Source organism: Spermophilus citellus (genome assembly GCF_964194105.1).
Source record: "Spermophilus citellus genome assembly, chromosome: 2".
Classification (NCBI taxonomy): Eukaryota; Metazoa; Chordata; class Mammalia; order Rodentia; family Sciuridae; genus Spermophilus; species Spermophilus citellus.
Window position 1 is genome coordinate 13454821 of NC_138183.1, and position 15163 is coordinate 13469983.

The following is a 15163-nucleotide window of genomic DNA, read 5'->3' on the forward strand; positions in this document are numbered from 1 at the left end:
GAGTCCCTGTCCTGTGAGTGCTTCCCGGTCTGGCAGGTGATTAGACACAGACCCAAGTAACAATCACAGCACCAATTCCAGCTGCAAGCCATGACAGAACCAGAGATCAGGGGCCCTCCCCACGTGTGCCACCCCTTCTAACACTGGGCATCTGAAGACCCCAGCCCTGCATTCAGGCCCGAGACCAGCGCGAGGCCTCGCCCTCCACTGACCCCCTAAGTGAACAAACTTCTACTTCCTCATCGGAGAAGAAGGGGGAAATGCCATGTGGCACCCAGGTGGAGGGTGATGGCGGAGTCACAGTGTCTGGGGGACTGTGCTCACTGTGACAAGGGACAGGCCATCCTTGGGGCTAGACCAGAACTGTGCCCTGTGGGTCTGGAGGAGGGAGCGGGGAGGAAGGGAGAAGAGGAACCTCATGGAACCTATCCTCATAGGCCCCAACAGGACAGAGATGGGGGAGGCTTCCAGTCCAAGATTTTCCTTCCACACCCAGCGCATTTGTCTGGTTTGAAATCGGGACTGTTCCCGGGAGAACATTCATCCCCCTGCCCTGACACACTGGCTTTTATCCACTGAGCACAGTCACACGGGGCCACCCCCACCGAGGTCCGCCCTTCATGTCCTTCTCCACCCCGGTGCAGCCAGGTGCCCCAGCCTGCCCCCCACTCCCAGGGGGCAGGGGATGCCCTGGGTGGGGGACAGGACTGGGTCTGCCCAGGAGAAGGGTCAGGCCAATTCCCAGCAGCTCTTCTCCTCAAAGGTTCTCCAGGGAGTTCCCACCACCTCCAGGGCTCTCACAGAGACAGGGTCAAGGCCAAGGCCAGAGTCAGGGTGACCCAGCCCACAGGACCTGAGAGCCCGTGCTTCAGCTCCTCATTTCCCTCCGGCAAACCTGTCCCCATTCCAGGCAGAGCACACCCACACACCTTCCGAACAGAGGGAAAAACTCAAAGCTAAAAAAATGCATCATCTACAACCACCGACTCAGCCCCCACCACCTATCAGCAGCTGCTGGCCGCCAACGCCTTCCCAAAGGCCTTTGTGGGTATTCCCCTGCCTCTGCCCCAGCACCCACTCCTAAGGCAACATTCAGCAGCTCTGAGTTATTCAAATCAATTACTCCAAGGAAGAACCCAGGCAGACAGGCAGCAGAATAAAGACGGTAGATAATTCCCACCGGCAGGTAATTGCTCCCCTGAGAATTTCAGATAATAAAAGAGGAATCTAAAAGAAAGCGTTTTTCCCCAGAATGGCAGGGGAAATGTGCATCGATAAACAGAGGCTGCTCCCTTCCCTGCAGCTCCTGCCATCTCCACTGGGCTGCGTCCCTGCAGGGGACTCCAGAAGGGCCTTGGGAATCCACCCGCTGGGGGTGGGGGTCAGGCAGGGCCCAGTTCAGCCGTGTGGCCTGCTGGGCTCTCAGAGGAAAGGCGACTCCTAGGTCCTTCCTTGGGCAGGAATGAGGACTGAGGATGGGGCTTCGAGGGTCTCAGACACACGATTGGCAGTTAATCACCCGATTCCATATGTCCATCTCATCTCCACAAGGCCAAAGGCTCTTCAAGAGTGGGTCTTGGCTGTCACACCCTGCCCTACTTTGCCACCTGGCCCTCTACCCCCATGAAGGACCGGCCAGTGGATCCAGGTGGTGACAGAGGGGACAGACATTGGCTTATCTGGAGCCAGTTACTGGGTCCTCTGGGTCTTGGTTTCCTTCATGGTAAAGGGGGCCAGAGCATCCAACTGTTATATAGGTGCCTACAATGCCACATCTCCAAGAGCGTCACAAAGCCTGTCACCAGGCATTCCAAGAAGAACGTGTGCTACCATCAGAGGTTAGAGAGGGCTGGGGTAGACAAAGCTCCCCAGGTTTCTTTCAGCAGGCCCTCCCAGAGCCTTTACGACTGCATCCGTGTTTGGGAACTGCACAAGCAAACATGGAGCCGTTCTCAACTCCTCTCCTCGGAGCATCTGAACAGCCGAACATTCGACGGAGCACACGTGGGCCAGCCAGGCTGTAGATCCTCAGCATGAAAAGGCCACAAGGCACTTAAGACAGGGTTGGCCTCAGGAAAATGTCACGGAAAGCATGGTGCTTGGGATAAGTTCCAAAAGAAAGAGGAGGGAATCCGTGGGCAGGAACGGGGAGGGGACATGCCACACAGCAGGACCTGCCCATCAGGAGTGCAAAGGCGGAAAGCCAGGTCACCCGGGGCCCTGGGTGTTATCTTTGGAGAAGGAAGAAGGCAGGATGGGGAGGGCCATAGGGTAAAGAACATGGTGCAGTTTGTTTAAGGTCCTTGGGTAAAAATAATGGCCGACTTAGGAGTATTCAGCAAGTGCTAGGCCATTCTTTATGACGCCCAAGAGGCAGGTTCTCTGTGTCTCTTGCTTTGGAGCCACTTCAAGTGGCTGCTTCAATTCACTCAGCTACTAAGTGACAGGGCAGGGATTTGAAGGCCCAGCACATCCATCTCAGGCCCACTCGGCTCCCCCTCCACAGGGACAAGGGGCTGGGCAAAAGCCAGCGCCACCCACGTCCAAGTGCAGAGCAGAGTGGCTGGCTCCCTGTCACCCGAGCTTCTCCTGGTGCCTTAATTCTTTATTTATGTTCCATTGAATGCACTTCTCAGATCTGTTCATGGGTCACTTGTTCTAAATATTTAAAAGGAAGTCTTTTCCACTATCCATCCATGAGTGGGCCAGAAGGTGCCAAAACAGCAAGTTGGCACGGAAAGAAACACGTGGCCAAAGCCACCAACATCCTCAACAAGAATTATGTTTCTAAGCACGTGGCTGCAGCTTGATTGACGGGCCACAGAGCTGCTCTAAGTGGGAACAGGCCTCTCAGGAGAGGGAGGTATCACCACTGTCATCAAATACATCTCAATACTCATCTCGAAGAAGGCACCAGGCCACTTCCTGCCCTTGCACTGGAAAGGAAGTAAAACTGTGTGCCTTAATTCAATTAGGTAATTAACTAGACAATGCACAGAGGAATTCCAGCTAGGACACAAATGCTTAAAGTCCCTGCGCTGGTAGGTGCAGAGGATGTCAACAACAAACAGGAACTCGGGCAGGAGGGGGAGGCAGGGGCTGTCGAGGTGTGTCCCCCGCCAGGGCGGTTGATAATGACAAGCACTTACCCCATGCCAACTCCGAGATAAGCACTTCACAAGCATGACCTCACCTAAGTCTCAAAACAACCGGGTGACGGTGACGTGGGTGGTACTATTCTCCCCCTTGGGTGGAAACTGAGGCGCAAGCAGTGAAACGACCTGCCTGGGGGAGGGGGGCGGGTGCTGGGAGGTGACAAACCTAGCTCAGATACCAAATCCACAACTCCTTGCTCCTGGTCCTTCTTGTTCCCTCCCCAGGAGCATGTCCAACAGAGAAGGGGCTCTGGCAAGGTCTGGGCCCAATGGGGAAACTGAGGCAGGGTTCGACATCTCCTCGCCTCCCTGCAGGTCTTGCCCGCCGGGCCTGGGTGCTCCCAGCTGACTTAGCTACGTGGCCACCACGGACAACCAGGTGAGCTGGGGGAAAGTGGGTTTTGCAATGCTGTCTGCAGCCACCTGGAAGACTGTCCTCCTGGGCTGGCTCCAGGCCTGTTCCCCTGGGAAGCCCCCTGACCCTTCACCCTGTCCCTGCTGTCCACACAAGCATGTGGCCTCTCCCAAGGCAGGGCATGCTCTCCCTCTACGGGACTCTAGCTAGCGTGGACCCTTGGGAAGGAGGGAGGGAGGCAAGGAGCAGCCAGCCTCAGACTCCTGAGCCAGCAGGATGCTTCAGCTGACTCTCCTGGTGCCTTAAACCACAGAAACAGCCCGAGGGGCGGGGTGGGGGGGGCGCGAGGAGAAGGAACCCTCCCAGCACCTCCAAGAATCTTCTTCTCCGTTAACCCTTTTCTCTATCCATCAAAGCCGCTCCCTTAAAATCCCACACTCAGAAGCCTTTGGATTTGGCTGATCTGAGTCCCTGTCCAGGTTTACAAGAAAAGTGAGTAAATAATTCAGACCTCTCCCTACCGGAACTGCCTCTGCCAGAGGAAGGGAGTTCTGGAAAGCAGCGAGGGCCTGAGCATCCCAAGACCACAGCTAAAGCAGTCTTCTTAGAGACCCCTGTAATAATAGTGCAAATGATAAGCCATCACAAAAACAGGAACACCCCGTGCACTTGTCTGTGGGCCCAGCATCGTGCTCTCCTGGGTCTAAGTTACCTGACGCCCACCTCAGGAAATAGGTGTCATTGTCCCCAGTAATAAGTTAGGATGGAGAATGAGGTAGCTCTGCCTGAGGTCAAATGGCTGGTATCACGGACCCAGGTCTGTCTGAAGGACCCAGGCCACACACCCACCTTCAGCCTCTCCACCCTTCCAGGCTCCCTGCAGTGGAAACAGATGACTGGGCTCTTCTGCCACCTCCCATCCCAAGCCCCGGACTCAGCAGCCATCAGATCCTCTTCCAAATCTGAATCAATGCCTTGCTATTGGTCACTCCACTCAAAGAAAATTGCCCGGGCTGGGGATGTGGCTCAAGCGGTTGCGCGCCTATCTGGCATGCAGCACGGCCCGGGTTCGATCCTCAGCACCACATGCAAACAAAGATGTTGTGTCCGCCGATAACTAAAAAATAAATATTAAAAAAAATTCTCTCTCTCCCCTCACTCTCTCTTTAAAAAAAAAAAAATTGCCCCCAGCAGCCCCCCTGCCTTGAAGGTCCCTGCAGGGGAGGATGGGAAAGAAATGAACAACAATTTCAGAAAAGCCAACAAGGTATAGGGATGGAAAGAAATGGACTCAGGCGGTGAACCCGTGTCTTCTGATGTGCCTTTCCTTCCATGGCACCTGGATATAGCCATACCTGCTTCCCTCCGTTCCCTCTCCCTAGCTGCTCAATGATGGTGCTGAAGTGGGAGTTGGAGATGAAGCCAATGTAGCCAAGGACTTCTCGTTCATCCCCTTGCTACCCTCACCCGCTTCATCACACCTGGCCTGCCTCTCGGTAATGATACTTTCATGATTCCTCAGGAGGCATTCAAGCGGCTAGAGGGCAGAGCAGCAGTGCTTGATGCAGCAGGCTGTGGAGTCGGGAAGACCTGCACTTCAAACCCTGACTCTACCCCTTCCCAGCTGGGAGACCTTAGGGAGTCCGTCCTCCTCTCTGGACCTCAGTCTCCTCGTCTACAGAATGGGAATGATAACAGAACCTCACAGTCTGTTGTAAAAATGAAGCGGAGCCGGGTGCAGTGGCATATCCCTGTAATCCCAGCGGCTCAGGAGGCTGAGGCAGAAAGATGACAAGTTCAAAGCCAGCCTCAGCAAAAAGCAAGGCTCTAAGAAACTCAGTGAGACCCTGTCTCTAAATAAAATCCAAGAAAGGGCTGGGATGTGGCTCAGTAGTCGAGTGGCCCTGAGTTCAATCCCTGGTACTAAAAGAAGAATGAAGTGGGCTAGTTCTTAGAGAGCCTTAAACCTGATGCCTGGCCCAGGGGAAGTACTCAGAAAGCATGAGTTGCTAGGTATTTTTATTATAGCCCAGAGAGGTCATGCACCTTGGTCAGACTCACACAGCCAGTGTGAGACACAGTGAGAGCTGACATCAGGTTTGGGCTCTAGTCCAAGCTCTTCCCTGACTTACAGCCACTGTCCTGGGAAGCTGTCAGATGGCACAGCTCAAGCCCCAGTGGCTTCCCCAGGCCGACAGTTCATGGGCCAAGTACAAAGTCCCAACCGACAGGTCTGTTTTTCTTACACACACACACACACACACACACACACACACACACACACAAGTCAACAAGTGGCTCAGAGTGAGAGTTCCCCAACCTTGGCATCCTCCCCGATCCAGAGGTGAGGAGTGACCTCATCCCTGTGACTAAGCCAAGGCCGATGCCAGGAGCCCTCTCTGGGAACCCAAAAGGCCTGGCACCGCTGGCTCCCAGCTCCAGAAAGAGCCCAGCCTGAGAAAATGGGATCCTCACCGAGTGGGACTCCCTGGCCCTAGGGTGGGAGAAGCAGGGTGGCCCTGAGCACGGATGTAGCCGAGGACAGCAATGGTCCTGAAGGTGTGGGTGGACAGCCAGCTCCGCCATGAACGCTCCTGAAGGGTCAGGCAAACCCGGGCCTCTGACCACCCGGTCCTAAGACAGAAGGACTGCACCAGAGGGTTTCTAAGGGTCTGTCCAGCTCAGGTCTGGTCCAGCTCCTGTCCTGACCAGCCAGGACCTTGACCTCACTGGTGAAGGAGCACGGCTAATAAAGGCCCAGGGCTAGAGGCCAAGGGACACTCAGATGTTCAAAGGAGAGGATTCCGAACCAGCATCCCCCCAAAAAAGGAATACAGAAAAACCTGCCCTGTTGTCCCAGCAGCCCTCCCCTCCTGCAGACTGGACGTGAGCACAGATAGAGGGTCCTGGGGCGCAGACACAGGTGGTCATGCTGCTGAATTGTGGGCACCGTCCGCAGCCAGAAACTGGGCCCAGGCCTCCAAGCGCTCTCTAAAGCAGGCCCTGCCTACGTCAATGGCGGCCCAGCCACTCAAGTCAGATAATGGAGCCAGAGGGCTCTGCACAGCCTCAAGTGTGACATGATCCCCGAGGGATTATGGTGTCTATTTTTAACTCCCCACATCCTGGCCGAAAAACAAATCCCTCACACGCCCTGCAGATCCCTATCAGGGGGCTGACTGAGCCTTTTGGGAATTCTCTCCTCCCGGAAGCAGCGCCCTCTTTGATGGCTTCCCTCTGCCAGGAAAGGCCCCATGGTCTGTGCTCCGGCCACGGCCAGCTTCCATTATGTCTGGCCGGGTCCTCACGGCCCGGCCCCGGCAAACAGCCGTCTCCTGGTGGCCTCAGTCGTCACATATTCTCCAACGAGTGTCAGCCAGGTGGGTCTGGAGAGGCGGAGGGCCACTCTCTTGTTTCTGTATTCATTTACCCCATTTCGCCTCCCAGCCCGACTCTGACAAGGTGGGTCCTGCTCTGGGGTCACCTAGAGGGGACAGCCATGGGGCACCACGGTGGATGCTCAGTCTAGGTGGGGGACGAGGCAGGACAGGCAGGCTGATCAGGTGACAGGACAATGAGGGAAATATTCAGGCTGGCCTTGCCAGCCTCCATCTGGGCAAGAGATTTGTGGGGTCCGAACACAAAATCAGCCACCTGTCTCCTCTCTCTTTAGAATCCCCAGCACCCCTCAAAAATGCTCCAGATGCTTTTGAACAGATACCAGCCACCATGACCTATGAGGGGACGGGGACTTCCCCCCTTAGTCAGAGCTCTCCTGCCTGGCCACCTGGCCCACCTGTGTGGGTGTTGGTCAAATTCATAAACATGGCCCATTCCCCTGTCCCACCTCCCTGACATGCCGCTGCCTGGGTTTACCCACGTCTAATGACATCGCCCAGGAAATGACCCCAACATGGAACTCTCGGAGGAAAAATGCTCCCTGACTGGTAAGTCCTCCATACCGTCAGCCCCCTGGATGGCGGTGAGCACTGGACCGAGGGAGGGAGGAGCCTCCTTCCGCCTGGGGAGACTGGCCCAGAGCTCCCCCTCTCAGAGCCGGTTTCCTCCGCAGAAAGTCAGAGGAGCCTGGATTAAAAAGACCCCGCTGAGTGAGGGCACTCTACAGGCAGTAATGGCTTGTGTTGGAGGATGAATATCTGTCTTCCTTTTTGTTCCTTCCACTTGGGCCTATGTGGCTGTCAACCCTCTCTGAACACAGGGTAGAACAGTCATAATGACCCCTCTGTGCCCCTGGTGTCACATCCATGACCCCACAGGCCTTTCCTAAAGAACCAGGTGAGGGGCTGGGGATGTGGCTCAAGTGGTAGCGCACTCGTCTGGCATGCGTGCAGCCCGGGTTCGATCCTCAGCACCACATACAAACAAAGATGTTGTGTCCACCAAAAAAACTAAAAAATAAATAAAATTCTCTCTCTCTCTCTCTCTCTCTCTCTCTTTAAAAAAAAAAAAAAAAAAAAAAAAAGAACCAGGTGAGTTTTGACTGTTCCTATGTGAGACCTGAAGTTCAGCCTGCAGGAGGGGACTGACAGGTGGCTTTGCCACACCTGCTTCCAGGCCTGCCCATCTTTGAGGCCACAAAGTCAGAATAGGCTTCAAAAGCAAATCAGGGCTAGGGATGTGGCTGGTGGCAGAGCTCTTGCCTAGCATGCATGAGGCAGGACTTCCATCCTCAGAACCCACTACACACATAGAGCAGATCAAGAACGAACCAAAGGGCTGGGGATGTGGCTCAGGCGGTAGCGCACTCGTCTGGCATGCGTGCGACCCGGGTTCGATCCTCAGCACCACATACCAACAAAGATGTTGCGTCCGCCGAGAACTAAAAAATAAATATTAAAAATTCTCTCTCTCTCTCTCTCTCTCTCTCTCCCCCCTCTCTCACTCTCTCTTTAAAAAAAAAAAAAAAAAAAAAAAAAAAAAAAGAACGAACCAAAGATTGGGGCTGAGGTTGTGGCTCAGTGGTAGAGCTCTTGCCTAGCACATGCGGGGCCCTGGGTTCAATCCTCAGCACCACATAAAAATAAATAAACAAAATAAAGTTATTTTTTAAAAAGAGCCTAATATGCAAAAAAAAAAAAAAATTAACCAAAGAATACAGGGATGTCTTTCCGCAAAAACCCAAAGAAACCCTCTCTATCCCTCAGCTGGAGCCAGCCCAGTCCGAGGCATGAACTGAGAGTCAGACTCCCCACCTGATCATGCGGGGAGCTGGGTGCAGGGGAAAATGCCCTGAGTCAAAAGCAGCCTGGTTCAAAGCCAGTCCAAGGCCACAAAGCTGGATGAGCATTTACTAGACCAAGGAAGGCCCTTGCCAGGCCACACCCATTATGTGGGCACTGAGATGACACAAGGCCAGGTCCGCGGCCTCAAGAGGTTCAGAGCCCATCGTGGGAGACAGACAAGCCCACAGGGAAGTGTAAAGCAGGTCGGTTCATCAGAACTCGAGCCAGCACTGAGCAGAGGGAGCCCACCCTGAGTGGGAAGAAGAAACCCAATGGAGGTGGCATTTGTGCTAGACCCAGAGGGAAGTAATAATTTGGGTCTGAAGCAGTGGCAGAAGGGGCCTTCTGGGAGTCACAGGCAGAGACCAGGAAGCATGAAGTCTGAAATCTGAGGGAGACTGACGGGGAGGAAAGCCGGAGCCAGACATGAGGCCTTGCTGGCCAGGGCTCACGGGTCTCCTGCGGTGGGTGGGTGGCAGGGAGCCATTCTTGGAAGAAGACTCAGGTAGCTAACAAGGTCCAGCTATCAAAGGGCCTGCCTCAGGAGGCCAGGCTGCCAGGGTCTCCCCCCGACCCCCGCACGGGGAGAAGGCAGCTGGGTCACCTCAGCCAGCCGCTCCAGGGAGAGGTGAGGGCTGTCAGGGCTGGAGTCAGGGAAGGCTGAGGAAGCCCCAGGAGAGGCATCCGTAGCCTGGGAGGGAGACAAGGGGCCCTGCACAGCCCGCTGGTCTCTTGGCCCCAGCTACTCTAGACTGGAGGGGGACTCCAGCTGGGTTGTTCCCAGAACCCTGATCTCCCCACTTGGTTTCCGTCCAGGACCCCCACCATCACTCTCCGCGGTTCAGAGCCCAAGAGACTGTTTCCTTGGGAGGTGAGCAACCTCACCCCACCCTGGGCTTCTCTGGCTGCCGCTCCCTCTGCCCAGTGCTCCGGGCCCTTTGCACCCCAGGTCCATAAGAGCCTTTCTGGCTGAGTTCATCACTCCCAGTGTGGCACCCTGCTGGCTGACCCAACCTGTCCCTCATGCCCTGAGCCCATCAGACTCCCTCTCCCCAGAACTGCAGGCCAAAGTACAGCCCATGAAGGTCAAGGTTGCAAGAACCTTAGGGACCAAGCTGAATGACCTCAACTCCACCCCCTTCACAGCCAGGGATATGAAGAGAACACCAGCCCTGCCGGGGGTCACACGGGGGTCACACAGCCGCTCAAGGCGCAGGGCTTCCTGCTTCCAAACAGGGGCTCTGGCACCAAAGCCTCGAGAGGGGGAGCAGAAAACAGCGAGGTGTGGGATACAGCACAAAAAAGGCCAGCGCACATTGTCAGGGACCTGAGTTCCAGTCCCCACTCTGCCACCTCCCCAGCCCCTCCCACACACATTAGGGCTTTGGACATGTCACTGCAGCTTTCTGGACTCCAGCGACCTTTTCCATAAAATGGGTGTTTAATACTTCTGTGCCTTCCGCAGGATCAAAGAGGATAAAGCAGAACAAGCCCTCTCTGCAGAGCAGAGCTGGGAGCCGGAAGGCGACACTGCTGAGTTCTGTGCAGGGGAGCCCTTCACCCCACAGCCCTCCCAGCCAGCCCAGTCTAGCCCAGCCCAGCCCAGAGGTCCTCAGATGACACACTTCCCGAGAGCTACCCAGCAGAGCAGCCCTCCAAAGAGAGGGATTTCTTTCTACCAGATTCAAACTGCAGATGTGCGCATGGCAGAACCAGCCCATTCCCCTCCCCCAGAGATTCAGCCCAGCGCCTCATGGCATGGGAAGGTCAGAGGCCACCGTGGGAGGATGGAGGAGGAAGGTATGTAGGGGAAGGGAGTCCTGCCCTCCTCTCCAAGGTACCCCCTAACCTGACTGAGAAACCCAAGCACAAGGTGCACAAACCCAAGGTGTGCCAGACCTACCACAAAGCAGAAGCCAAGGTCCTGGGGTGGGGGTGGGGGTGGGGTAACAGGCCCATCCCCCTGTACATCCACTAGTAAAATTCCACCAGGCTCCTTTGTCCCCACGGCCTACCCCAGAGCCCCAGACATCCACCGGGGGACTCCCACAGACAGCAATCACCTTGCTGAGGGTGTAAGGGCATGCCCCTTCTGAAGTGGGAAGGAAGCCCCAGAAAGAAAAAGCAACCAGCTTAAAAGAATGATGCCAAGACTGGAGTTGAGACTTCTTGGGACCTGCATGCCATATTCTCTTCCTAAGAATTCCTTACTGTTATGGTTCTCAAACGGTGCTGTGCAAGAGAATGGCTTGGAGAATTTTTTTCAAGGCAGGTGCCCAAGTCTGGAGTAAAGATGAGGAATTTGCATTTTAATGGGTGCCCCCCCCCCATTCGTACGATGAAAGTACCTGACACACACCACAGGCACAGGAGCATGCGCATGAACTGTGTGCGCGCACACACACACACACACACACACACATGCATGCATGTGCTCACGTGCACACACATGGACATGCATGAAAGAGTGGGAGGAAATATCATGAGACGCATGGGTGCTAATCCAGAGGCTGGGTTTGGGGTACAGCCCAGACCTTACTGGCTGTATGACCTTGGCTAAGTCCCTTAGTCTCTGTTTCTTTATAGGCAAAATGAGGATAAAAAATGATCGGTCTCATGAGGTTGTCTTAAGGATGCAAGGAAATGTGTGTAAAGCCTCCAGCACAGGCCCTGGCATATAATAAACACTCAATAAATGGTGCTGTGATCATTGCCAAACTCAGTTCCAGTGTGCCGAATGCCTGAGGATAGGAACAGAATGCCAGGCACCAGGGGACCTCAGTGAATAATTGAGCCAGTAAGAGATGCCCGAAGGGTTGTGCTAGAATCAGGGGGTAGAAGTAACAGGGACACAGATTTCTGTTCTAAACAGGAAGAATTTTTTGATAGACTAGAGATGCCCAATCATGAAACCAGCTGCCTCGTGAGCTCACTGTTACTAGAGGATCCTAGAGGAAAAGACTAGATGTTCGCCAGGCAGGGGTGTGCACCAGGAAAAAAAAAATGAGGAGGGGGTGGCCTAGATGATCTTGAAGGTGACTTGGGGCCAGGTTCTGCAGGTCAGTCCCTCTCCCCATCATTCTGGTAATTGGTTCTTTTGCAGAAGCCAAGGTCCTGGGGTTGGGGGGTGGGGTGACAGGCCCTGATATTTCTAATAGTTACCCCCAAGGACCCAAAGGGAGCCGAGGCAAGGCCTGACACTCTTGGCATGGCTAATGGCAGGGAAGAAAATGGGTGGGGCATTCTTCAATAACGTGTGTCCCCAAGGGCGTGCGTGTGCATCCCTGCACTTTCCTCAAAGGGGCTGCTTAAGAGAGTCTGGGCTTTACTCATTCTGAAGAGAGGGGAAACTGAGGCAGGGGGTGCTTAATCCCTCAAGCAACAAGGTGGCTCAAGGTCCAGGGTGTAGACTGGATGCTCAAGCCTTCTGTATGAACCAGGTGCCTTCCACTTTTACCTCACAAATGTCTCGCTACATCCCACTGAGATGGGACTTTAGAACTCAGAGAGGTTAAGAATCCCACCCAAGGGCTCCCAGCTAGCAAGCAGAAGGGTCTGAGGTTTCAATCCAGATTCTCCCCCAAAACTGGGTGTTTGGTTTTACACTCTCAGATTTATAGTCTCAGATAAAGAAAACAAAAAAGGAGTTAATGTTTCAGGGGGGATAATGTTTGATTATGATCTTCATTAGTGATGAGCTATCTACTTACCCACCCATAATTAAAATTAAGATAGAATCCCATCTTCCCCCTCAGGGCAGAAAGGGCAGGTGTAGAGCCAGGTACACACCAGATAGTTCAAGTGTGAACCATCCAGCAACCAGAAAACCCAGATACCCTTGCCCCCAGGCTGGGAGCCGGAAGCTAGAAGGTTTTGGTCCGGGTTTTCGCTCTGTTTTGCTCAAGGCATTTTCATGGAGGGTGGGGTTCAAAGCAGACAGGAAACAGAAAAGAGACCTCACTTCAGCCACCTGCCCTCTCGTAACTGAAAACTGGCTAGGTAGAACAACAAAAATACCCCAAATTTGGGGTCCTCGGGTGCCTGGCTCTGGGCAGCGAGGGTTGCCTCGGTGGGGTGAGGTGAAAGGGTTTGAAGTTTTGGGAGACTCCTGGCCACCTCAACTTCTGCTGGTGCGGGCCCCAGTTGGGGTGCCTTCCTCGTGACACCCTCCTCTCCAGAGGACCCAGCGGCAGCCCTGAGCCCCGAGGTCAAAGATAGAGGGTAACGCTCAGCAAAGTTTAAAGGGTCAACATTTGGTACAGAAGTCCCCGCGGGAGAGGAGGCTGTTGGTGAAAGAGGGGTAAATAAAGCAAAGCTGCGGCCCACTCCTCAGTCCTGCACCCCAATACTTTGCATCCGAGCCCCCAGCTCCTCTCCAGCCCTGGACCCGGCTCGGATCCCTCAAGCCTGCAGAGCCCCCTCCGCCTGACCCGCGGTCGCCAGCTTTTACCTCTACGCGCCGGCCTGGCCGCCGGGCGCTGCCATCCCAAAGGCGCCGGAGCTGGAGCCACCCAGGGCCAGGCTGGCGAAGCCGCCGAGTCACTGGCACGCGGAGTCCCGGGGTCCCAGGGCGGCGGCAGGAAAGTTTCCGCGGCGCCAGCTGGGTCGAGCGAAGCAGGTCCGACAGGAGCGCGCGCCCGTCGGCTCCGCACCTCCCCTGGCGCCGCGGCTCTCCGGCTCCCGGACTCCTCGGCCACCGGGCCAGCCCGGCCCTGCCAATCCCAGGCCCAGCCGCCTGCAGCTCCGCCCGCCCGGCCGGGGGCCGAGCAGGGGCGTGGAGGGAAGGGGCGGGGGCGCACCTGTTTGGTCGATCGACCCCATTACCGCCGCCCCGCCCCGGCCGGACTGGGCAGGGCCGAGCCCTCTGCGCCCAGCCCGAGCCCCGGCCCCGGCGAGGGCCCGGGATCCAGGCGGAGCTACACGCCCCCTCCGCTCCCCGGGCCTGGCGCGATCGAGCGCGCCCGCGGCTCAGCTAGCCAGCCGGGGTCCTTCCCCTGGCTTTAGCTCCAGGGCTATAGGGGCAGGGCACCGAGCAGCGGGTCTCGACTTTGCTTACAAAACCACCCCTCTGCCAACCCACACTGCCCTCCCGCAAGGATTTTCGTATGTCTGCTGACCCCTTAAACTTTCCAGTGCTTTCTGCTTCCATCTGCAGCTTCTGGCCCTAAGGACCTAAGAGAGGACAAGAGCTTTGGAAAAGGACAGCACGCAGAGATGTCACCCGGAAGGCACCTCGACACTTGCACCAAGGCAAACTCCCGAGGACCCCAGCTGGCTCCGGCAAACGTCTCGCGCATTCTTGCGATCGGCTGTGGCGGGTCCCCCAACTTCTCTTGGAGACCGAGAAATATATTAAACCTTAACGATTTTATTGTCCCACTTTCCAGACAGGAACACTGAGGCCAGAAGGGGGCGAACCCTTTTCGGACCTGATGGCGGGACCGCCACCTTTTCAAACTAAAGGTGAGTTTGCAGAGTTCTCCTGGCTCCTCCCCCCCCCCCCCCAGCCCTGTACCGACGTCTGGGTCCGCCCCACCTGGGCCCTGGCAGTGGCCCCGGCGTCGGCGAGGCAGACGAGGCTCCCTGCGAGTGCGCCAGGCCTTACCTCTGCAGCAGAGCGTGTCCTCGCAGAGCGCGCTGGCTGGAGGCCCCAGCAGCGGCAGGGAGGCCCAGGCCAGGGCGCGGGAGGCCGTGCCGCCGGCTCCCATCCCGGACGGGCTCTGCCGCTCCGGGTCCCGCGGGCCTTCCACCCTCCGCGGCACCTGTGGGGCCAGCGCTGTGCCCGCGGTCTCGGCTTCGGGGGTCAGTCCCCGGCCAGGCCCGGATGGGCGCTGAGCAGGGCTCCCTCAATTCCTTGGTCTGCCCGGGCTCCGACTCCCACTGCGGCGGCCCAGGCAGGGCGCTATTTTTAGCGAGAGCTGCTCTCCCAGTCCAACAGACAGAACCAGTTAATTCGGCCGCTTGGGAAGGGCCTGCATAGGGAGCTCCCCGGAAAGCAGCCGCAGCTCTGCTGAAAGCTGATCCTTCGCATTCCTGCCTCTCGAGGCGGGAGGGCGGGAGGACGCCTCTAATTCCACAGGGAAGCTGGCGTCCTCTCTGAAGGCAGCCCTGGGCCCAAGTGCACGCCCAGGTTGGCTCTAAACTGGCTCTGAAATCTGGCCCGACCTCCTTACACCGACCTCAAGACCTCAAGCTTCCTATGATGTCCCACAACATGCACACCTGCAGTCCCACCCTTCTGGCTGATCTCCGGCACTAGGAAGTGCCCCTGAAAATGGGGTCTGGGCTCCAGCATCTGCTCACCATCACCACTCAGAAGCTACTTGATGAATGAAGAGGAAGAGGAGTGAACATCAGATACAGGATCTGTAGACCCTGGACAATAAGGAATTCATGGACAGGGTGGACAA

The 15163-nt window shown here is 56.2% G+C and overlaps 1 protein-coding gene across 3 annotated transcripts in view; it reads right to left on the reverse strand.

The window, feature by feature from the left end:
- The window catches only part of DAB2IP (DAB2 interacting protein), a 250603-nt gene that overhangs the window by 212877 nt on the left and 22563 nt on the right, over positions 1-15163 (reverse strand). The window contains exon 1 of one of the 3 annotated variants that reach the window (XM_081311384.1): positions 14359-14767. The exons of 1 other annotated variant lie outside the window; for it this stretch is intronic. In XM_081311384.1, coding sequence (XP_081167510.1) covers positions 14359-14461 — 103 coding nt within the window. In that variant the 5' untranslated portion in view covers positions 14462-14767. Of the gene's footprint in view, positions 1-13203; positions 13496-14358; positions 14768-15163 lie in introns of those variants that run through there. One more of the 3 variants, XM_081311380.1, reaches the window with a different exon arrangement.